Genomic DNA, 18,189 nt, shown 5'->3' with positions numbered 1-18,189 from the left:
CCATGGAACCGGGGTGGAACGGATGGTTCCAGAAATTATCCCCATGGAGGAATATAATTTGGAATCGACCAAGTGGACATGGGGCACGGAACCATACTGGGGCACAGTATTCTGCAGTGGAATAGCATAATGCCAGAGATGATGATCATAGTGTGGAAGCGCTCACGCCCCATGAGGAGCTGGCCAGTCTTGCAATGACGTTATTCCTCGCGCCCACCTTTGCTGCAGTTTTTATGAGATGTTCGTGAAATGACAGGGTGCGATAGAGAGTAACGCCAAGATAGACTGGCTGGGCTTCATGCTGGATTCTCATATCGCCAAGCTGCACATTAAGCTCACGCGAGGCCGAGGCATGGTGTAGATGGAAAACAGATGATACTGTTTTTGTAGTGCTAGGGATTAGTCGCCATTTTTTACAGTAATCAGATATCAGAGACATGTCTTTCGTGAGTGTTTCCTCGAGGATGTCGAACTTGGATGCCTGAGTTGCACAGCAGATGTCATCGGCATAGATGAACTTCCTTGAAGAAGTTTCTGGGAGGTCATTGATGTAAATATTAAATAGCGTAGGAGCCAGAACAGAGCCCTGGGGGAGGCCACTTGAGACAAGTCTCCATCTGCTAGACTTGTCACCCAGATGCACCCAGAATCTTCTGTTTTGGAGAAGAAACGATATAGTGTTGGCCACCCATGGAGGCAGGCATCTTGAGATCTTGACTAGGAGACCAAGGTGCCAAACCATGTCATAGGCTGCTGTGAGATCAACAAAGATAGCACCCATCTTTAAATTCTTCTGGAATCCATTTTCAGTGTAAGTTGAGAGGGCCAGGGCTTGTTCCCAGGTAGATCTTCCTGGGCGGAAACCAGCTTGGGCGGGTGATAGGAATTTCTCTCTAAGAGGAGAAATACATGACAGAAGCAGCCTCTCAAGGAGTTTGTAACACATGGAGAGGAGAGAAATTGGTCTATAGCTGGCGGCCAGTGTTGGGTGTTTCTTTGGTTTCAAAACCGCTATAATCTTCGCACGACGCCAAACTTTGGGCATAGACTCAGATTCCAAGATGTGGGACAGAAATGAAGCGAGCCACTTCTTTGCCGCGGGACCCAGGTTAAGAATGAGTTCTGGGGTGATGTTATCATAGCCAGCAGCTGTTCCCGGTTTAACCCTCTTCAAAGCGTCTTCCAGTTCAGACAGTGTAAAGGGAGAGAGTTTTGGAGATGGACAAGATAACCAGAAGTGGGATGACCACTCATGGGAAATTTCTCTTTTCCAGACTGGGTCGACCTTAGCACGTCCAACTTGAGTTAGGTGACTGGCCACTGAGTTTGGAGATACGGGAGGATGGGAGACAGGAGGGGGTTGACTACTGGCACCCAGACTATGAAGAAGCTTCCAGGCCTTCCTACTTGAGTGGGTGAAGTTCAGACTTTCCGTGAGTTGTTGCCAGCGGGCTTGGCGTGCTGCATGCAGGGAGGCAATGAGATGGTCAGCCACATCTGGGTCGCCCGACTCATCATACTGCTTTAGTAGTTGTTCGCATTCAACATCAAGACAAGGTGTATAGTTAGCACGTCTCCCACGAGGAATGGCTTGGGAAGCTGCTTTGAAGATGGCTTGGCGGAAGCGCCTGTTGAGGGGCTGTCCTTTGCCAAACGCGTTCTTATTGGTCAATTGGCGATACAGCATCAGGCAGATGTTATCTGCCTACAAGAAACACATATAGCAGTCGATGAAGCTGCTCGATTCACCATCAGTGGATTTGATTTAATATGCTATAATCTCCATCCTAAACACGGCCGAGCCATCTACGCCAAATCGTGTCTTGCGGACGTTTACCATACGGCCTCTTCGACCTTCTACGACTCCATTACTATTGGAACTATTCAGCTCATCAACGTATATAAGCCTCCCAGTGCCTCATGGGATAATGAGGTCCTGCCTAGCCCGAATCACCCAGCCGTTTACGTTGGAGACTTTAATAGTCATCACCAAGACTGGAGATATTCCTCCACTCATGCTGACGGCTCTATCTTAGCCGACTGGGCTTCAGCGAATGACCTCTCCCTATTATACGATCCCAAACAGCCAGGCTCTTTTCACAGTGCTAGATGGAATAAAGACTCGTCACCCGACCTGTGCTGGATTAGCACAGTCAATGGCCAAGCCTTTCCCGCTACGAGACAAGTTCTCAAGATCTTCCCGCACAGTCATCACCGCCCAGCTATCATCCACATTGGTCTCCAGCTCCCACTGATTCTGTGCTCGGAGAAACTAAGATGGAACTTTCGGAAAGCAAACTGGCATCTGTTCAGTGATCTTACCAACAAATCTATTCCTGCAATTCCAATTAACTCTATCCGGCTCCCCACCTGCAGGGGAGTCACTTCACAGGCGTTGCAGCAGGTCTGCAGGTGTGACTGCCACCTCTCCAGATTCAAAGGAGGTCTCGAAACTTTACATCAGGCTCAACCTGACGCTGTTGACTGGCTACGGAAGAAGGGCAAACGATAGAAGAAGAAGGTGTCTGTCTTTCTCTCCTCCTCTCTGTCTTCCCCTCCTCTCTCCATTTTTCTGTCCTATCTAACAATGACGACATTAATAACAACAACAAGGGCAACAAAATGGAAAATAAATAAATAAAATATAAAAAAATTTAAAAAAAAAGAAGAGTGTTCATAAATGCTTCAATGGGGGCCTGGCGGTAGTGCAGAGGGTTAAACGCACATGGTGTAAGAATCCTGGTTTGAGCTTCGCCTCCTCACCCCCCATGGCAATATAAATGCCTCAATCAGTATCATACTATTCCGTCTCCTCAAATATTTCTCATCTATTGATTCCCCGTCCAAACTTTATACTGCAAATACTTGGTTTGCCTTTGGTTACTTCTTCCCAACCTATAAATATAAAAAACATAACATCATAAAAAAAAGAAAGAAATCTCATTAATTTATTTTTATTTTTTATTTTTTTATTTTTTTTGTATTTATTTATTTAGTCCCTTTTGTTGCCCTTATTGTTTCGTTGTTGTAGTTATTATTTTTGTTGTTACTGATGTCGTTGTTGTTGGATAGGACAGAGAGAAATGGAGAGAGGAGGGGAAGACAGAGGGGGAGAGAAAGACAGACACCTGCAGACCTGCTTCACCGCCTGTGAAGCGACTCCCCTGCATGTGGGGAGCCGGGGCTCGAACTGGGATCCTTATGCCGGTCCTTGCGCTTTGCGCTACGTGCGCTTAACCCGCTGCGCTACCGCCCGACTCCCAGAAATCTCATTAATTTTGCCAATCCCTCAAACTCTTTCCTCACCTTCATCAAAAATTCAACAACAACAAAAAATCTCCAGAGTGTCGGGCGGTAGCGCAGCGGTTTAAGCCTAGGTGGTGCCATGCAAAGTGCAAGGACCAGCATAAGAATCCTGGTTCGAGGGAGTCGGGTGTCTCTCTTTCTCTCTCCCTGTCTTCCCCTCCTCTCTCCATTCTCTGTCCTATCTAACAACAACGACATCAGTAACAACAACAATAACTACAATAATAAAAAACAACAAAAAGGGAAGATAAATAAAATAATAAAAAAATAAGAATTCCGGTTTGAACCCCCGGCTCCCCACCTGTAGGGAAGTCACTTCACAGGCGGTGAAGCAGGTCTGCAGGTGTCTTTTTCTCCCCGTTTCTGTCTTCCCCTCCTCTCTCCATTTCTCTCTGTCCTATCCAACAATGATGACATCAATAACAACAACAGTAACTACAACAACAATAAAAAAATCTCTATAATTATTGCTTCTGAATTCCATCATCCCACAAGTTTTCAGTCGACTGTGTTCTGCCTTCTTTTTGCACCATCATCAGTCTAATTTCTCTATGGTAATGTTTTCCTTCAGTTGTGTTGAGAATACATGATATGTGGTATTGTGTAATCCATCAGCACCTCTCACATGTTGTTGATATTAACATAACTGTTATTAAGTTAATATTTATTAATATAAACCTGTTAATAATAACAAGTTAATACTAACATAAACTTGTAATTGCTTACTTTCTCAAATTCAAGTTGAGCACATTTTATATTTTCACCACCTCTGAAGGCAGCTTTGGTGACAGCCCGCCCACTCAGTCACCAGACCTCTTTCTGTCAGCAACCCTCTTTCCCACTCTCAGGAGCACCTCTAACAAGTCAGCATTTTGTCCAGAAAATCTCTGGAATGTACACATTTCAAACATTCCACATAGTCATATTGAGGGCAGAAGTATTCGTTCTACTCAAGAGAACATTCAGCCCCTTTATCTCTGGTCAGCTTTATATTTTCATTTGACATTTTAGCTGATAAGTAGAAGTTACTCAAGTCACTGTCCTTGGTTAAGAAGATCCAAGATAAGGGCTCAGCGACTGTACAAAGACTGAGTGGAAGGAGATGTTCTCTCTTTGTTCTCCTTTTGTTAGTCTGAACAGCTCTACTTGTCCTACTTTCTTACTAGGTGAAATTGGTCAGAGAAAATTTCTTGAGGTACCCAGAGACCTCATCAGCATACATCTGCATAAAATAACAGTAACTCCTGATAGATTCAGCTTGCTGCTCTAGATATTATTGTTTCTGTCATGCAGATGAGGAAACTGAGATTCAGAGGCAGCAGTAGGTTGAATAAGGACACTAGAGTTATAAACTAGTCTTTCTAAGACCAAACTCCTCATTTTTCTGAATAGACCATTACTAATAACACTTGCCTATGTCTGCCTCCATGAAACTGTAAACTCCATAATGACCAGAATTACATCCTTCCTTCTTATAACTATGCCCAGAATCTAGCAAGAAGCCTCCACCATTTTGGGATCCTTATAAATTAGACTAAACGTTTAGTGGTAATAATAGACTAGCCCAAAACAACACCGTAGAAGAGATGATGTTTACAATCCTCTCTCTAACTTCTTCTCGCTCTTGGGAAGTATTTCTTTTACCTTCCTGGTGCTCTGTCTTCACCCCATTTATTTATTTTTTAAAATATAAGCCAATGCCAGTCATTTCTCCTGAAAAAATTCATATTTATTTCTAAACTGTCAAAGAAGAAATACTCAAATCCCAATTTGCCTCCTGCAAAGACATTAAGGAGGCAGCAGAGTATCTGGGCCTTATTTACAAGTTGCAGTTCCTATTTTCTTCAAAACAAGCTTGATAAGGAATTTTCATGGCTGTAGATACTTGAAGGGTGTTGTCCCGTTGAATTGCTGGAAAAACTGAATATAAAAAATTTAGTAAAGAATCTAGTGTGACTTAGTGGAGAACTTTGGCAATGAATCTACATCTTGTGGCGAGAAAAGAAGAACGCTCTTCTAATATACAGCATTGTCCAGGACTCAAGTAAACACAGAATACTTTTCCCTCATCTGAAGGGACAGAGCAGTTTCACTAACACTTTTGAATCCCCTTATCAGGCAAACTCTCTCATTGGAGTTCTTCCTTTCATTTTCCTTTTTCTCAGTCTCAAAGTACTTGTTTTTGTTGTTGTTGTTGTTTGCCTCTAAGGTTATCACTGGGGCTCGGTGCCTGCACTACAAATCCAGTGCTCCTGGAGGCCATTCTTTCCCATTTTGTTTCCCATTGTTACTGTTATCGTTGTTGCTAGACAAGAGAGAACTAGAGTGGTGGTGCATCTGGTTAAGTGCATACATTACAGTGCACAAGGACCCAGGTTCAAGCCCCTGGTCCCCATCTGCAGGGGGAAGCTTCAGGAGTGGTGAAGTAGGGTTGCAGGTAGGTGTCTCTCTGTCTCTCTCCTTCTCTCTTTCCCCCTCTCAACTTCTCTCTGTCTCTATCCAATAATAAATAAATAAATAAATAAATGAAATTTAAAGAGAGAGAGAGAACTAGAGAGAGGAGGGGAAGACAGAGAGGGAGAGAGAAAGATAGCACCTGCAGACCTACTTCACTTCTTGTGAAGCGACTTGCAGGTGGGAAGCCAGGGGCTCAAATCGGGATCCTTACACTGGTTCTTGGGCTTCGCACCATGAGCGCTTAACTTGGTCCGCTACCACCCACCTCCCTCAAAGTACTTTCTAAGGACACATGAAAGGGACATGAAACTACCAGAATGAGCCATCAGACAGATGAGTCTGACAAAGAAAACCCAATAACATTCACTCAGGCCTGACTCTGAACATTTTACTCAAACAATTGACTTGATATATTAATGAAGTGTACTACCATCTGACCTGGGGTAAAAATGGTGAAGAATGTTGACATTTGTGAGAAAGATGCATGCCAAAAGGATCCAAAGAAAACTACATTTAGATCTAAAACAGAACTGAAAGTTTTGTTGCCCTTCTACTGAACTCACGATGCTTTTGGGGAAGGAAACAAAAATGTCTTTGCTACCACTATTTACGCCTGGGATGTTTTACAAGTTTACAGTAAATTTGCGGGGGTGGGGTGCTAGTGCACCCAACTGAGCATACACATTACCATGTGCAAAGCCAGTTCAAGACCCACCTCCCCACCTGCAGGGGGAAGCTTCACTAGCAGTGAATCAGGGCTGCAGTCTTTCTTTCTCTCCCTCTCTGTCTCCCCCCAGCCCCTCTCATTCACTCTCAATTTCTCTGTCCTATCAAGTTAAAAAATAAAAAAAAGATAAAGCAGTGGGGTGGAGAAGGGGATAAGGAATGACTGTGGAGAATTGTGGATTTGTTGTGTAGACAATAACCCTGGTGGAGGAAGGAAGGAAGGAAGGAAGGAAGGAAGGAAGGAAGGAAGGAAGGAAGGAGACAGGTATGTACAGGGATGTTTCTTGGGATCTTTTTAAGGTGCATAGGAGTAATTTTTCATAAGTTTTTATGTAGTATTATCAAAAACCAGTAACCAATGTATATTGTTTTTAGATATATACATTCAAATATATATATATGTGTATATATATGTATATATATGCATATTCACACAGATATGGAGTCACTCTACCGTGTACAAGAACAACTCTCTTGGGACCGGGTAGTAGCACACCTGGCTGAGTGCACATGTGACAATGCGCAAGGACCCAGGTTCGAGACCCCAGTCCCCACTTGCAGGAGGAAAGCTTTGCGAGTGGTGAAGCAATGTTGCAGGTCTCTCTCTCTCTGTCACCCCTTTCCCTCTAGATTTCTGGCTGTCTCTATCCAATAAATAAAATAAAGATAATTTAAAAAATTAAAAGAACAACTCTCTTTTTTCTTTTCTTCTTCCTTCCTTTCTTTTTTTTCCCATTAAAGCAGGCATTCTCAACCTTAACACTACTTTCATGTGAGGATAGATAATTCATTGGTCTGGGACACCATCATTGGCCTTTATCCACATGAGACGCCTGTAGGCTTCTCCATCTATGGTAACTAAAAAAGTCTCTAGATAATGTCTTATTGTCAGGGGTGGGGGTAAAACTGACCCCTACTTCAGAGCCACTGCATTAAAACAAATCATGACCCTTGCTATCTCACCAGCACAAACCATTAAAAAGGGAACAAGTTCCCTAAATAGTGTACTTTGACATACCATTATCAAATCTATTTTAAAAGACACCTCATTTTTATCCCAAATTGAAATATCCCATGTTCATTCCAGATCCTGAATTGCTGAAAGGCTGCTACACAAGTAGATACACAAGTAGTCAGAGTGAGACAGGGTCAAGTTCAAGCCCCAACACATATGAGATGTGTGATTTTAAACTACTTATTTAACACCTTTCAGTAAACTTCATCTGCAAAGCTAAATGAAGATAGCATATTGTCATAGTGTTACTTAAATGAATGAATTAAATATAATGTAGGCCTGTTAATGCCACTTAACATTTACATTTATTTAACAAACACGCATATGTACACTATGCATCAAGCACTTTGTAATCTCATCTAACCCTCATAAAATCTAGTTGGAAGGTACAAGTATTGGTTGTTAAAATTCGGAGGCTCTAGCTGGCCGGGCTAGCTTCACGGGCGGGTAACAGAGACTCAAGGACACACAGCTGGGCAGGGAAGCTATATTTCTTTATTCATAAACTAACCCAAACTAATCACCAAACAGAACTCTGCTGCCTCCTTCCCCCGCAGCGGCGCCAAGCACTCTCGAACTCTCCAACTCTAGAACTCTGGGACTCTCTCGGGGCTCCTTGGGGCGGGGACAAGCGGGCCCACGAAAACTAGCAGGACTGAACCAATTTTCTTGGCAGGGGGAGAGCTAGAACAACCCAATGTAAAGCATACAACAATTGGCCCCATATAATGACTGAGAAACTAAGACCCAGGAATTCATCAAGGACGATTGGAAGGGTGGGAGGATTGAAACAAAAGTCCATTCCTTTCTCTCACAACAAAGCCACACTTCCTTTCTGGTATAAAAAAGGCACTCAGTCATCAATAGATACCGGAAGAAGTAGGTATATTTTGGGGCCAGTAGATAGCTCATTCAATAGTACCTGGATTTGAGCCTCCGGCCACCTCTTAGGATCTTAGGAACACCACAAAAAAGTGAAGTTTTGTCAATAGTGTTGTGGTATCTGCAGGCATCTTTTTGTTTCTCTTTCCTTCTCTATCCCCCTTCCCTCTTAGTAAAATATAATAAACAAGGTTAAAAGTTGTTTTTTTTTAATATGATGAGATTTTCACATAAAATAGACTTTTAGATCTGTGATGATACTGCTTTTACTACAATAACAACAACAAAAGTTACTGCCACCAGCATTACTGATGGAGCTCAACACTGGCACTACAAATCCACTGCTCCCGGTCGCCATCTTTTGCTTTCTTTCTTTTTTTTCCTTCCTTTTCTATTTTTTTTTAAATTGAATAGGACAGAGAGAAACTGAGAGGGGAGGGAAAGACAGAAAGGGAGAGAGAAAAATAGACACCTGAAGACCTGCTTCAATGCTCGTGAAGCCTCCTGCTGCGGGTGGGGAGTGGGAGCTCGAACCTGGGTCCTTGAGCATGGTAGTATGTGCACTTAACTGAGTATGGCACCATGTGGCCCCCAGGGGGGAAGAAAACTTTAAAGCACACTTTTCTTTGAAAATTTAAGAGACATTCAATCTGTTTTTATATTTATTTCATTAGCTAGAATCATACCATTTCAATGTAAAAGAGATGATTTGGGGCTGAGACAATACACTTAGCATATGAGAATGTGGCTAGATCTTACACAGCTTCAAGTTTGTTGTTGTTTTTTTTTTTATAAAGGTTTTCCTCCTTTTGATAATTCAATTCAATTCAATAGCAGACTTCTTGTAAAACGATTTTACTAGAAGTCTGCTATTGAATTGAATTGAATTGAATTTGCCACTAGGGCTATCACTGAGGCTCTGTGCTTGCACAGTTCTTCACTACTGGAGGTCACTTTTAGATATGACAGAATGGTGAGAGACAGAAAAAGGAAAAAGCAACAGAAAAAGGAAAGACACTCTACAGCACCACTCTACCACTCCTAACCCCCCCTCCCCCATGTAATGTTCCTATGTGGTGATCAGGAGCTCAAAGTTAAGACCCTACTCATGGTAAAGTGTGTACTTTTGAGATATGTCCAAGTCCCCTATAGGAAGCTGTTTGTTTTTTTTTTCAGTCTCACAAAAGGATGTGTGCCAAATACACAACTGCAAGATAGCCCTGTGTATAACGTGGGGAAAATCACATAAAGATCAAATCATGTTATCCACATTTCACAGAAAACTCCTACTATATTCATTAGACCTAAAACATATTAATACAAGCTTAGAACAAAATTCTAATGAAATGAAGGGAGAAGAATAACTGTACTTCTAAAAATCATTTCACAATTGGATAAACTATATTTCGCTCCAAATAAATGAGGAACGGCAGCACCGTCCTAACACATTAAATGTTCCTAGTGCATAGAATATACAAGATAAGAGATGAGAGATAGACATCTATTCAGGAGTGTTTTCCTCATCTGGAAATTGCTCTCCACAAAAACCCAGGAGAAATTTCACTGTATTTACACTTTTAAAAAATACTTTAAAAAGTCATTCCAAAATTATTAGTAAACCAAAATTCGTGTCCAATCAAGTCAAGAGCTGATACTAGGAATATGTTTTAAGATTTACTTATTGGGGAGTCAGGCGGTAGCACAGTGGGTTAAGCGCACTTGGCGCAACGCGAAAGGACTGGAATAAGGATCCCGGTTCAAGTCCCCGGCTCCCCACCTGCAGGGGAGTCGCTTCACAGGTGGTGAAGCAGGTCTTCAGGTGTCTTTCTCTCCCCCTCTCTGTCTTCCCATCCTCTCTCTCTGTCCTATCCAACAACAACGACATCAACAATAATAACTACAACAATACGACAACAAGGGCAAAAGGGAATAAATAAATAAACATTAAAAAAAGATTTACTTATTTTTTTCTATGATGGAGGAAAGGGAATAAGACAGATAGTGAAGGGAGTCTGGCAGTAGCGCAGCCGGTTAAGCGCACATGGTGCAAAGCACAAGAACTGGCATAAGGATCCCATTTCGAGCCCCAGGCTCCCCACCTGCAGGGGAGTCACTTCACAGGTGGTGAAGCAGGTCTGCAGGTGTCTATCTTTCTCTCTCCTTCTCTGTCTTCCCCTCCTCTCTCCATTTCTCTCTGTCCTATCTAACAGCGACAACATCAATGGCAACAATAATAACTACAACAACAATAAAAAGACAATAAGGGCAACAAAAGGGAAAATAAATAAAATAAAATTAAAAAAGACAGAGAGTGAGGACCTGTATTCAAGCCCCCAAGCACCACATGGAAGCACCTTGTAGAGAAGAAACTTCATGTGCAGGTGGTCAGGGAGGTGGCTCAGTGGATAAAGCATTGTACTTTGAAGGATGAGGTCCCAAGTTCAATCCTCAGCAGCACATGTACCAAAGTGATGTCTGGTTCTTCCTCCCTCCTATCTTTCTCATTAATAAATAAAGAAAATCTTTTAAAAATGAGAGAAGAAACTTCATGATCTGTGGTCTAGCACTGTGATGGCTCTCCTTTTTTCTTTCTCCCTCTATCTCTCATCCTCTATCTATTGGGAAAAAAAATCCAACACGTATGGTAGAATCACGTAGAAGCCCCAGAAAAACCTTGTCCTATAGCAAACAAACAAACAAAACTAACAGTAGTATGGTATTATATTGATTAAAAAACTACTCTGAGGGAATCTGGCGGTAGCGCAGCGGGTTAAGCACAGGTGGCGCACAGCACAAGGACCAGAGTAAGGATCCCGGTTCCCCACCTGCAGGGGAGTCACTTCACAAGTGGTGAAGCAGGTCTGCAGGTGTCTATCTTTCTCTCCCCTTCTCTGTCTTCCCCTCCTGTCTCCATTTCTCTCTGTCCTATCCAACAACAATGACATCAATAAAAACTACAGCAATAAAACAACAAGGGCAACAAAAGGAAATAAATATTAAAAAAAAAAAACTACTCTGCAGTCACAGTGTAATTTCACAAACTGACTTCATCCCAGGGAAATGAAATCTGATGTTATCTAATTTTGAATTCTGAGACTAACTTTATTATCACACATCATCTGTTGGCTTCAACAATTTTTAAAAGAAGTGAAAATTCACTGGGTGTAGTTATCACATTTGTGCTAGCTATTTCATTTGGTTATAAAATGACGTGTGTGGCCAGAGATGTGTATTTTGCATCATATGTGCACACAGGAAACTATTACCAACTACAGAGTTACTATGACAGTGGTCACTGTTAAGTACATATTATTATTTGAATAAGAAAAGGACTATACAGAAGACTTTGAAGTGCACCCACTCAGCGCTCTGCATTCGCTCAGATATTTACATGCTCTGTTACATCTACTACAACCTGCAAAAGAAATAATAATAAGTAAATCAAATAAATGAAAGTGAAGGACCGAAGAGGTAGCCCATGGGGTAGCACAGGTACCTTGCTATGTGTGCGACCCAGAGTTTCAGCACTACAGGGGAGCAGAGAGGGGAAGCTCTAGTGTGGAGGTTTCTCTCGGTGTGTCTATCTGAATGAGAAAAAGTTAGTGTAATCAAAGAGGTGCAATTTCTGTCCCTCCTCCAAAACCAAAAAAGTCATATCTATGTTAATATCACCAAATTAATGCAAGTTATTTATTTTTTAAAACCCAGTGAATCATTGTCAATCTGAACTTCAAATTGCCTCTCCTTCTTTTAAAATTTTTATTTATAAGAAGGGAACACTGACAAAAACCGTAAGATAAGAGGGGAACAACTCCACACAATTCCCACCATCAGAACTCCATAGCCTATCCCCTCCCCTGATAGCTTCCCTATTCTTTATCTTTCTGGGAGTATGGACCCAGGGTCATTATGGGGTGCAGAAAGTGGAAGGTCTGACTTCTGGAATTTCTTCCCCACTGAACATGGGCATTGTAATGTGAGCATTTTGATAGTGACATCTGTGGGGGACAGATGACCATACGAGCAGTTTTGAAACCAGCAGCCCTATCTGAGAAGGGACAGGCAGCTGTTGTAGTTCTCAACTGACCCAGTATCCTCAGGTGAAAATGGGAATGAACTCATGTTTTGATAAAAATGTCAGATCTGGCCCTTCACAAGATGGTCTCTGGGGTGTTGCCAATGTTACCGCAATGCTTTTGCAATGAGGAAGGGTGTTTCCAAGTACAAGTTCCTAAGCTTGAACTGGATGATTCAACAATGGACAAAACTAAAAAGATAGGATAACCTTAGTGTTATTTCAATTAAAAACAAAACATATCTAGATAATTTACCAGGAATCAGTTATTTAGTTTGCAGGGGACCACCCCTGAGAGACTCCCAGACAAAGATGAAAACCCTCAACATGGGTGGGGTAGACAGCATAATATTTATGCGAGACCTTGAGCCTGAGGCTTCAAAGTACTAGGTTCAATACCCCCACACCACCATATACCAGAGCTGAGCAGTATTGTGTTAAAAGAGAGAAAGAGAGAGAGAGAGAGAGAGAGAAAGAAAGAAAGAAAGAAAGAAAGAAAGAAAGAAAGAAAGAAAGAAAAGCTAGCCTCCAAAGTTATCTGTTGCTCTTCTTTACCAAGATGTAACACTTTACAAAAATTTGCCTTTTAAAGGTAAACACTATTAGCAACAGGAGAGGGTGAGGGTTTCTGTTATCTTGATCTTTATAGATCATGGGCCATTTTAAATAGCTCTCTCTCTCTCTCTTTGTTTTTTAAAGAACTACTAGATAAAAGCATCCCCCTGAAGCAACTTAGTAAGGAGTTTATATAGACTAAGTGTACTAAACAATGGCATAAACTTCCTGTCTAAAAGGATACAGCTAGTCCTGTACCTTTTCTCACTGCATTCTTCTGCATCTTCTCAAAATGAAGGGTTTGGAGCTGAATGTTATCCCTTCACTGTTTGCTATTAACCTTCTCATTGAATTCATTTCTCTAAGACTTCCTTTAAAATATTTTTTAATATTTTACTTACTTGTTTATTTATGTATTTGACAGAGACAACGAGAAATCAATAGGGAAGGGGGAGATAGAGAGAGAGTCAGAGAGACACCTACAACATTACTTCACCACTTGTGAAGCATTTCCCCCTGAATTTGGGAATGGGGGCTTGAACCTGGGTCCTTGTGCATTGTAACCAGGTGCATCACTTCCCAGAACCTTCTCTTGTTCTTTCTTACTTCCTACTGACTTTATGCAAGCTCAAATGGTATAAAATATAGGTTATAACATTTCCCCCCAAATCAAAGTTCATAATAATTCAAACAATATCACAGGGTCCGAGGTGTATGGGGAAAGTATTTAGAAAAGCTGTCCACCCGGGTGAGAAAACATGTATAGTACCCCCCGACACATACAGTCTCCACAGGACAGAACCCTACACTGAAGTAAAGTCTAGCTGCTATTATAGGTGGCAGGCAGTAGCGCAGCGGGTTCAGTTCACATGGCGCAAAGCGCAAGGAGCTGCCTAAGGATTCCAGTTCGGGCCCTGACTTCCCACCTGCAGGGGAGCCAGTCACTTCACAAGTGATGAAGCAGGTCTGCAGGGTTCCATGGAATATATATTCTGATATCAAAAAAGATGATACTGTGTCCTTTGGGACAAAAATGGATAGAATTTGAGGTGATTATGCTTAGCAAAGAGATCAAAGACAACTACCAGATAGTTTCACTCATATGTGAAATCTATAAACTTACCCCCCCAAAAATCCAACAAAACAAAAGCAAACAAACTGTTGGTAAGACTTATGAAAACTCTGGTGGTTATCTTTGAGATCTGGGAGGGAGGGGATATAGAACTGTGGTGGAAGGTGTGGTGTGGAACTATACATTATAATCTTATAATTTTGTAACAAGCTATTAATAAATAAAAAATTTAAAAGACTAAAATAAAAACTTTTTTATAAAAAGGTAAAAATAGGGAGTCAGGCAGTAGCGTAGTGGGTTAAGCCATGTGGTGCAAAGTGCAAGGTGGAAAGATCCAGGTTTCCATGTGGTGGAAAGATCCAAGTTTGAGCCCAACCCCCCCCCCCAGCTCCCCACCTGCAGGGGAGTCATTTCACAGGTTGTAAAGCAGGTCTGCAGGTGTCTCTTTCTCTCCCCCTCTGTCTTCTCCTCCTCTCTCGATTTTTCTCTGTCCTATCCAACAACAGTGACATCAATAACAACAACAGTAATAACTACAGCAATAAAACAACATGGGCAACAAAAGGGAATAAATAAATAAATATTTATTTTTAAAAAAAGGAAAAAATAGCCACCAGTGATAACTCTGGAGACAATTAAAAAAAAAAAGACAAAGACAACAAATCCACTCAGATGTGATACATATAGAGAAACCAAACAGTTAATGAACCAAAGATAAACATTGAGACCATATAGACAGTAGTAGTTACCAGAAAGGAAGTAGGGGGAGGACATAGGAGGTGAGTCAATTTGGTAAAAGATGACAACTGGGTGACATAGGATGGAATTGAACTTTTAGTGGTAAATACCATGCAATATACACAGATACTGACTTACCAGGATATATGCCTCAAACATAACATTGTAATGCAATATTATCTTAACAATAAAACTATACATGTGTGTACTTGTGTGTATGTGAATAGTCCACATGAGCCACCACTAATTTAACACATACTATGGTCAGAATAAACCAAATAAAAATTTGATTTAAAAAAAATCAAATCATGTGACTTGCAACTCAAATTCTTCTGGGTTACCTTTCAGCTTGGTCTTTGTCATCTTAATGCTTGCCATTCTCCTCTACTGTCTGCTCACTAATTAGAGCCTGCCTCAAATATTATAAGCACTCTGCTCTCTCCAGGCATTTGAAAGTGCTGTTTCTCTGCCTAGGATTTCTCCCTGCTCTTATCATCCACATATTGTTTCTCAGGGTACCAGGATAAAGGTTACTTGGACAAGGAACCTAGATGAACTACAAATCTCTTTCTTTTCTTTAAAACCCAAAAGGGTACATTGGCATTCACACATTTTTGTAAAAAATCTAAAAATGTGCCAAAATTAATCACCACAATACTTTGACATCTTTCTTGTTTTCACCTCCAGGAACCTCAGCCATTTGAGTGGTAGGATTAACCAACAAAACTGTTTTGGGAAGCTTAGAGAAAAACACAGCCAACAAGTTAATCAGGGCTTGTGGCCACATCCTTTGAAGCTGGCTCATACCATTTCTACAGCTCTTCTCACATACGATAAAAAACGTCAACAACATAGGTACTAGGAAAACTGCATATTTTTTAAATAAATCATTTTAATTCATTTTTATTTTGACAGGACAGAGAAGAACTGAGAGAGGAGGGGAAAGATAAAGAGTAAGAGAGGAAGAGAGACACTTACAGTCCTGCTTCACTGCTTTCCCCCTTCAGGGAGGGACCAGGGACTTGAATGTGTATGCTTTTTGCATGGTAATGTGTGCATTCAAAGGGGTACACTACCACCCAACCCCTAAAAATTATTTTATGAGACAGAAATACACATACCAGAAATACACAAGTCTGCTATATGTGGTGTTAGATCAAATCTCAGATCTCATGTATGCACAGTTAAGTACTCTACCTGCCAAGCCAATTCCTAGTTACAAAGTTTAACTCAGTCATATAATAATATGTAATGTATAGCATATAATATATAATGTAGAGGCAAACAATTCAGCTGGTAGAGTACAGGACTTGCATGCCTGAGACTCCTGGTTCAGTCCAGGGTGCCATATAAACCAGAGCTGTACCTGACTTTTGTCTCTCATATGAAATTCACGTGAAATAAGTAAAATCAATCTTTTCTTTTTTTTTTTTTTTTTACTTAATAGATACCTAAGGTCATGGTCATTATTTTTCTCATCTTTTTACTTATTTACATTATCTAGTTTCTTTCTTTTTTTTAATATTTACTTATTTATTTTCCCTTTTGTCGCCCTTGTTTTTCATTGTTGTTGTAGTTATTATTATTGTTATTGATGTCATTGTTGTTGGATAGGACAGAGAGAAATGGAGAGAGGAGGCGAAGACAGAAAGGAGGAGAGAAAGACACCTGCAGACCTGCTTCACCTCCTGTGAAGCGACTCTCCTGCAGGTGGGAATCCAGGGGGATGGAACTGGGATCCTTACTCTGGTCCTTGCGCTTTGCGCCACGTGGGCTTAACCCACTGCACTACAGCCCAACTCCCTCTTTTTTTTTTTTTTTTTAACCAGAGCTCAGCTCTGGCTTATAGTGGTGGGAAGGACTGAACCTGGGACTTTGGAGTATCAGACATGCAAGTCTCTTTGCATAACCATTGTGCTATATTCCCCCACCCATTATTTAATTTTCTACTGCAATCAAGGATCATTTACTAGATGAAACAACATTTATATGTTAAACTAATTTATTCCTTCAAATGGAAAAATTGTATTTTTTAAAAAATTCTACAAGCGTAATGCCTAATGAGGTAGCTTTTTCTGAAGTCTAACTCAGCACTTTTCACCAAGCAGAATTAAATAAAATTACTTTGAAGTCTCAAGATCTATGTACCATAGGATAGTTATTATTATTTTTTTGATCCAAGCATCCTCTGCTAGTAAAAGGACTAGATAAAATGTGACTCTGACAAATGGAAGAACACCAGAGAATTATTCAAACTGCAGCATCCAAAGATCCAGCAAACAGAAACCACATTGAAAGAAGGCACACTCTGTGGCTTGTCAAAGAACTCAAGTCCCCAAATGGTGCACCATACATAACGACACACTTTTAACAGAAAGACAAACAGACAAATAAGAGCACTTACACATGTCACCGAAGGCCCCCTTTGTCACTTTGGTGGCTCGTAACACCACCACTGTGAACTTGTGAGAATACTGGTGCTCCACCTGGAAAGAAAAGAGTAAATGTAAACTAAGCTTCCTATATGAATCTGAGTAAATTCTTCTCACTATTTCCTTGGAATAATTTAAAAATATTCGTACTGGTATTAAATACTATGCCTACCAGAAACATTCCTTGATCCCTAGACTGTTCCTTTTGAAATTCTCCTTGACTACCACAGAGTTACTCTGAAACTTAGATCATAATTGAAAGTGTCACTACAGCTCCGACTAGTAGGACTCCTTTGCTGGCAGGTTTACCAAGTGCTTGGGGGAAAATGTAAATCAGGATAGCGACAAGCCTTCCCTGCAGTACAAGTAGACTTTGTACAGAGTAATGAGGAAGTCCTGGCTTTAAAAGGCAAAGTCAAGCAAGATGTTTGCATTATTTGAATTTGTTTGTTTTTTTATTGTTCCTGTTCAATGAGAGTCTTTCTTTTTTTTTTTTTCTATGCCACATTCCTGGAACACTTTTCAAAAATCTTTTTGTCCAATGTGAATGACTAAGCACCAGCCAACTACTAATATTAATTTGAACACATTTGTTATAAACTATATAAACCATTGTTAAAGTTTGTTTTCTTTAATTTGTATAGTATCAGCTGTTACCACGACTATAATAAACATTAACAAGTGGAGGACTTTACTAAAAAAAAAATAAAAACACCTTCAACAAAATGTAAAGTTGTTATCAAACAACTCTACATACCAAACCAGAAGGGGGAAGCTGGGACTCCCATAATTCTTCAAACAATTGAGAAGACTGCAAACTTTTTATCTAAAAACACTCAAGCATTTTGGATTAATCTCTGGAGACGAGGCCATTTATAAGCAACGCTCATATTTCTCTTTTTTTTTTTTATGTGATACAAAGAGTGCTAAG

At 40.7% G+C, this 18,189-nt stretch overlaps 1 protein-coding gene across 2 annotated transcripts in view; it reads right to left on the bottom strand.

Annotated features, from left to right (window-relative positions):
• Positions 1-18,189, bottom strand: part of PLA2G4A (phospholipase A2 group IVA) — a 140,555-nt gene that overhangs the window by 70,845 nt on the left and 51,521 nt on the right. The window contains exons 1-2 of one of the 2 annotated variants that reach the window (XM_060197867.1): positions 17,431-17,518; positions 17,231-17,312 (exon numbers count right to left, since the gene is read on the bottom strand). In XM_060197867.1, the coding sequence (XP_060053850.1) occupies positions 17,231-17,312; positions 17,431-17,439 (91 nt within the window). In that variant the 5' untranslated portion in view covers positions 17,440-17,518. Of the gene's footprint in view, positions 1-17,230; positions 17,313-17,430; positions 17,519-18,189 lie in introns of those variants that run through there. The other variant, XM_007523792.3, reaches the window with a different exon arrangement.

This window comes from Erinaceus europaeus, chromosome 9, assembly GCF_950295315.1.
Source record: "Erinaceus europaeus chromosome 9, mEriEur2.1, whole genome shotgun sequence".
In the NCBI taxonomy this organism is placed as follows: Eukaryota; Metazoa; Chordata; class Mammalia; order Eulipotyphla; family Erinaceidae; genus Erinaceus; species Erinaceus europaeus.
Note: the sequence above shows the minus strand (reverse complement) of the source record. Positions and strands in the feature narration are given on the sequence as shown.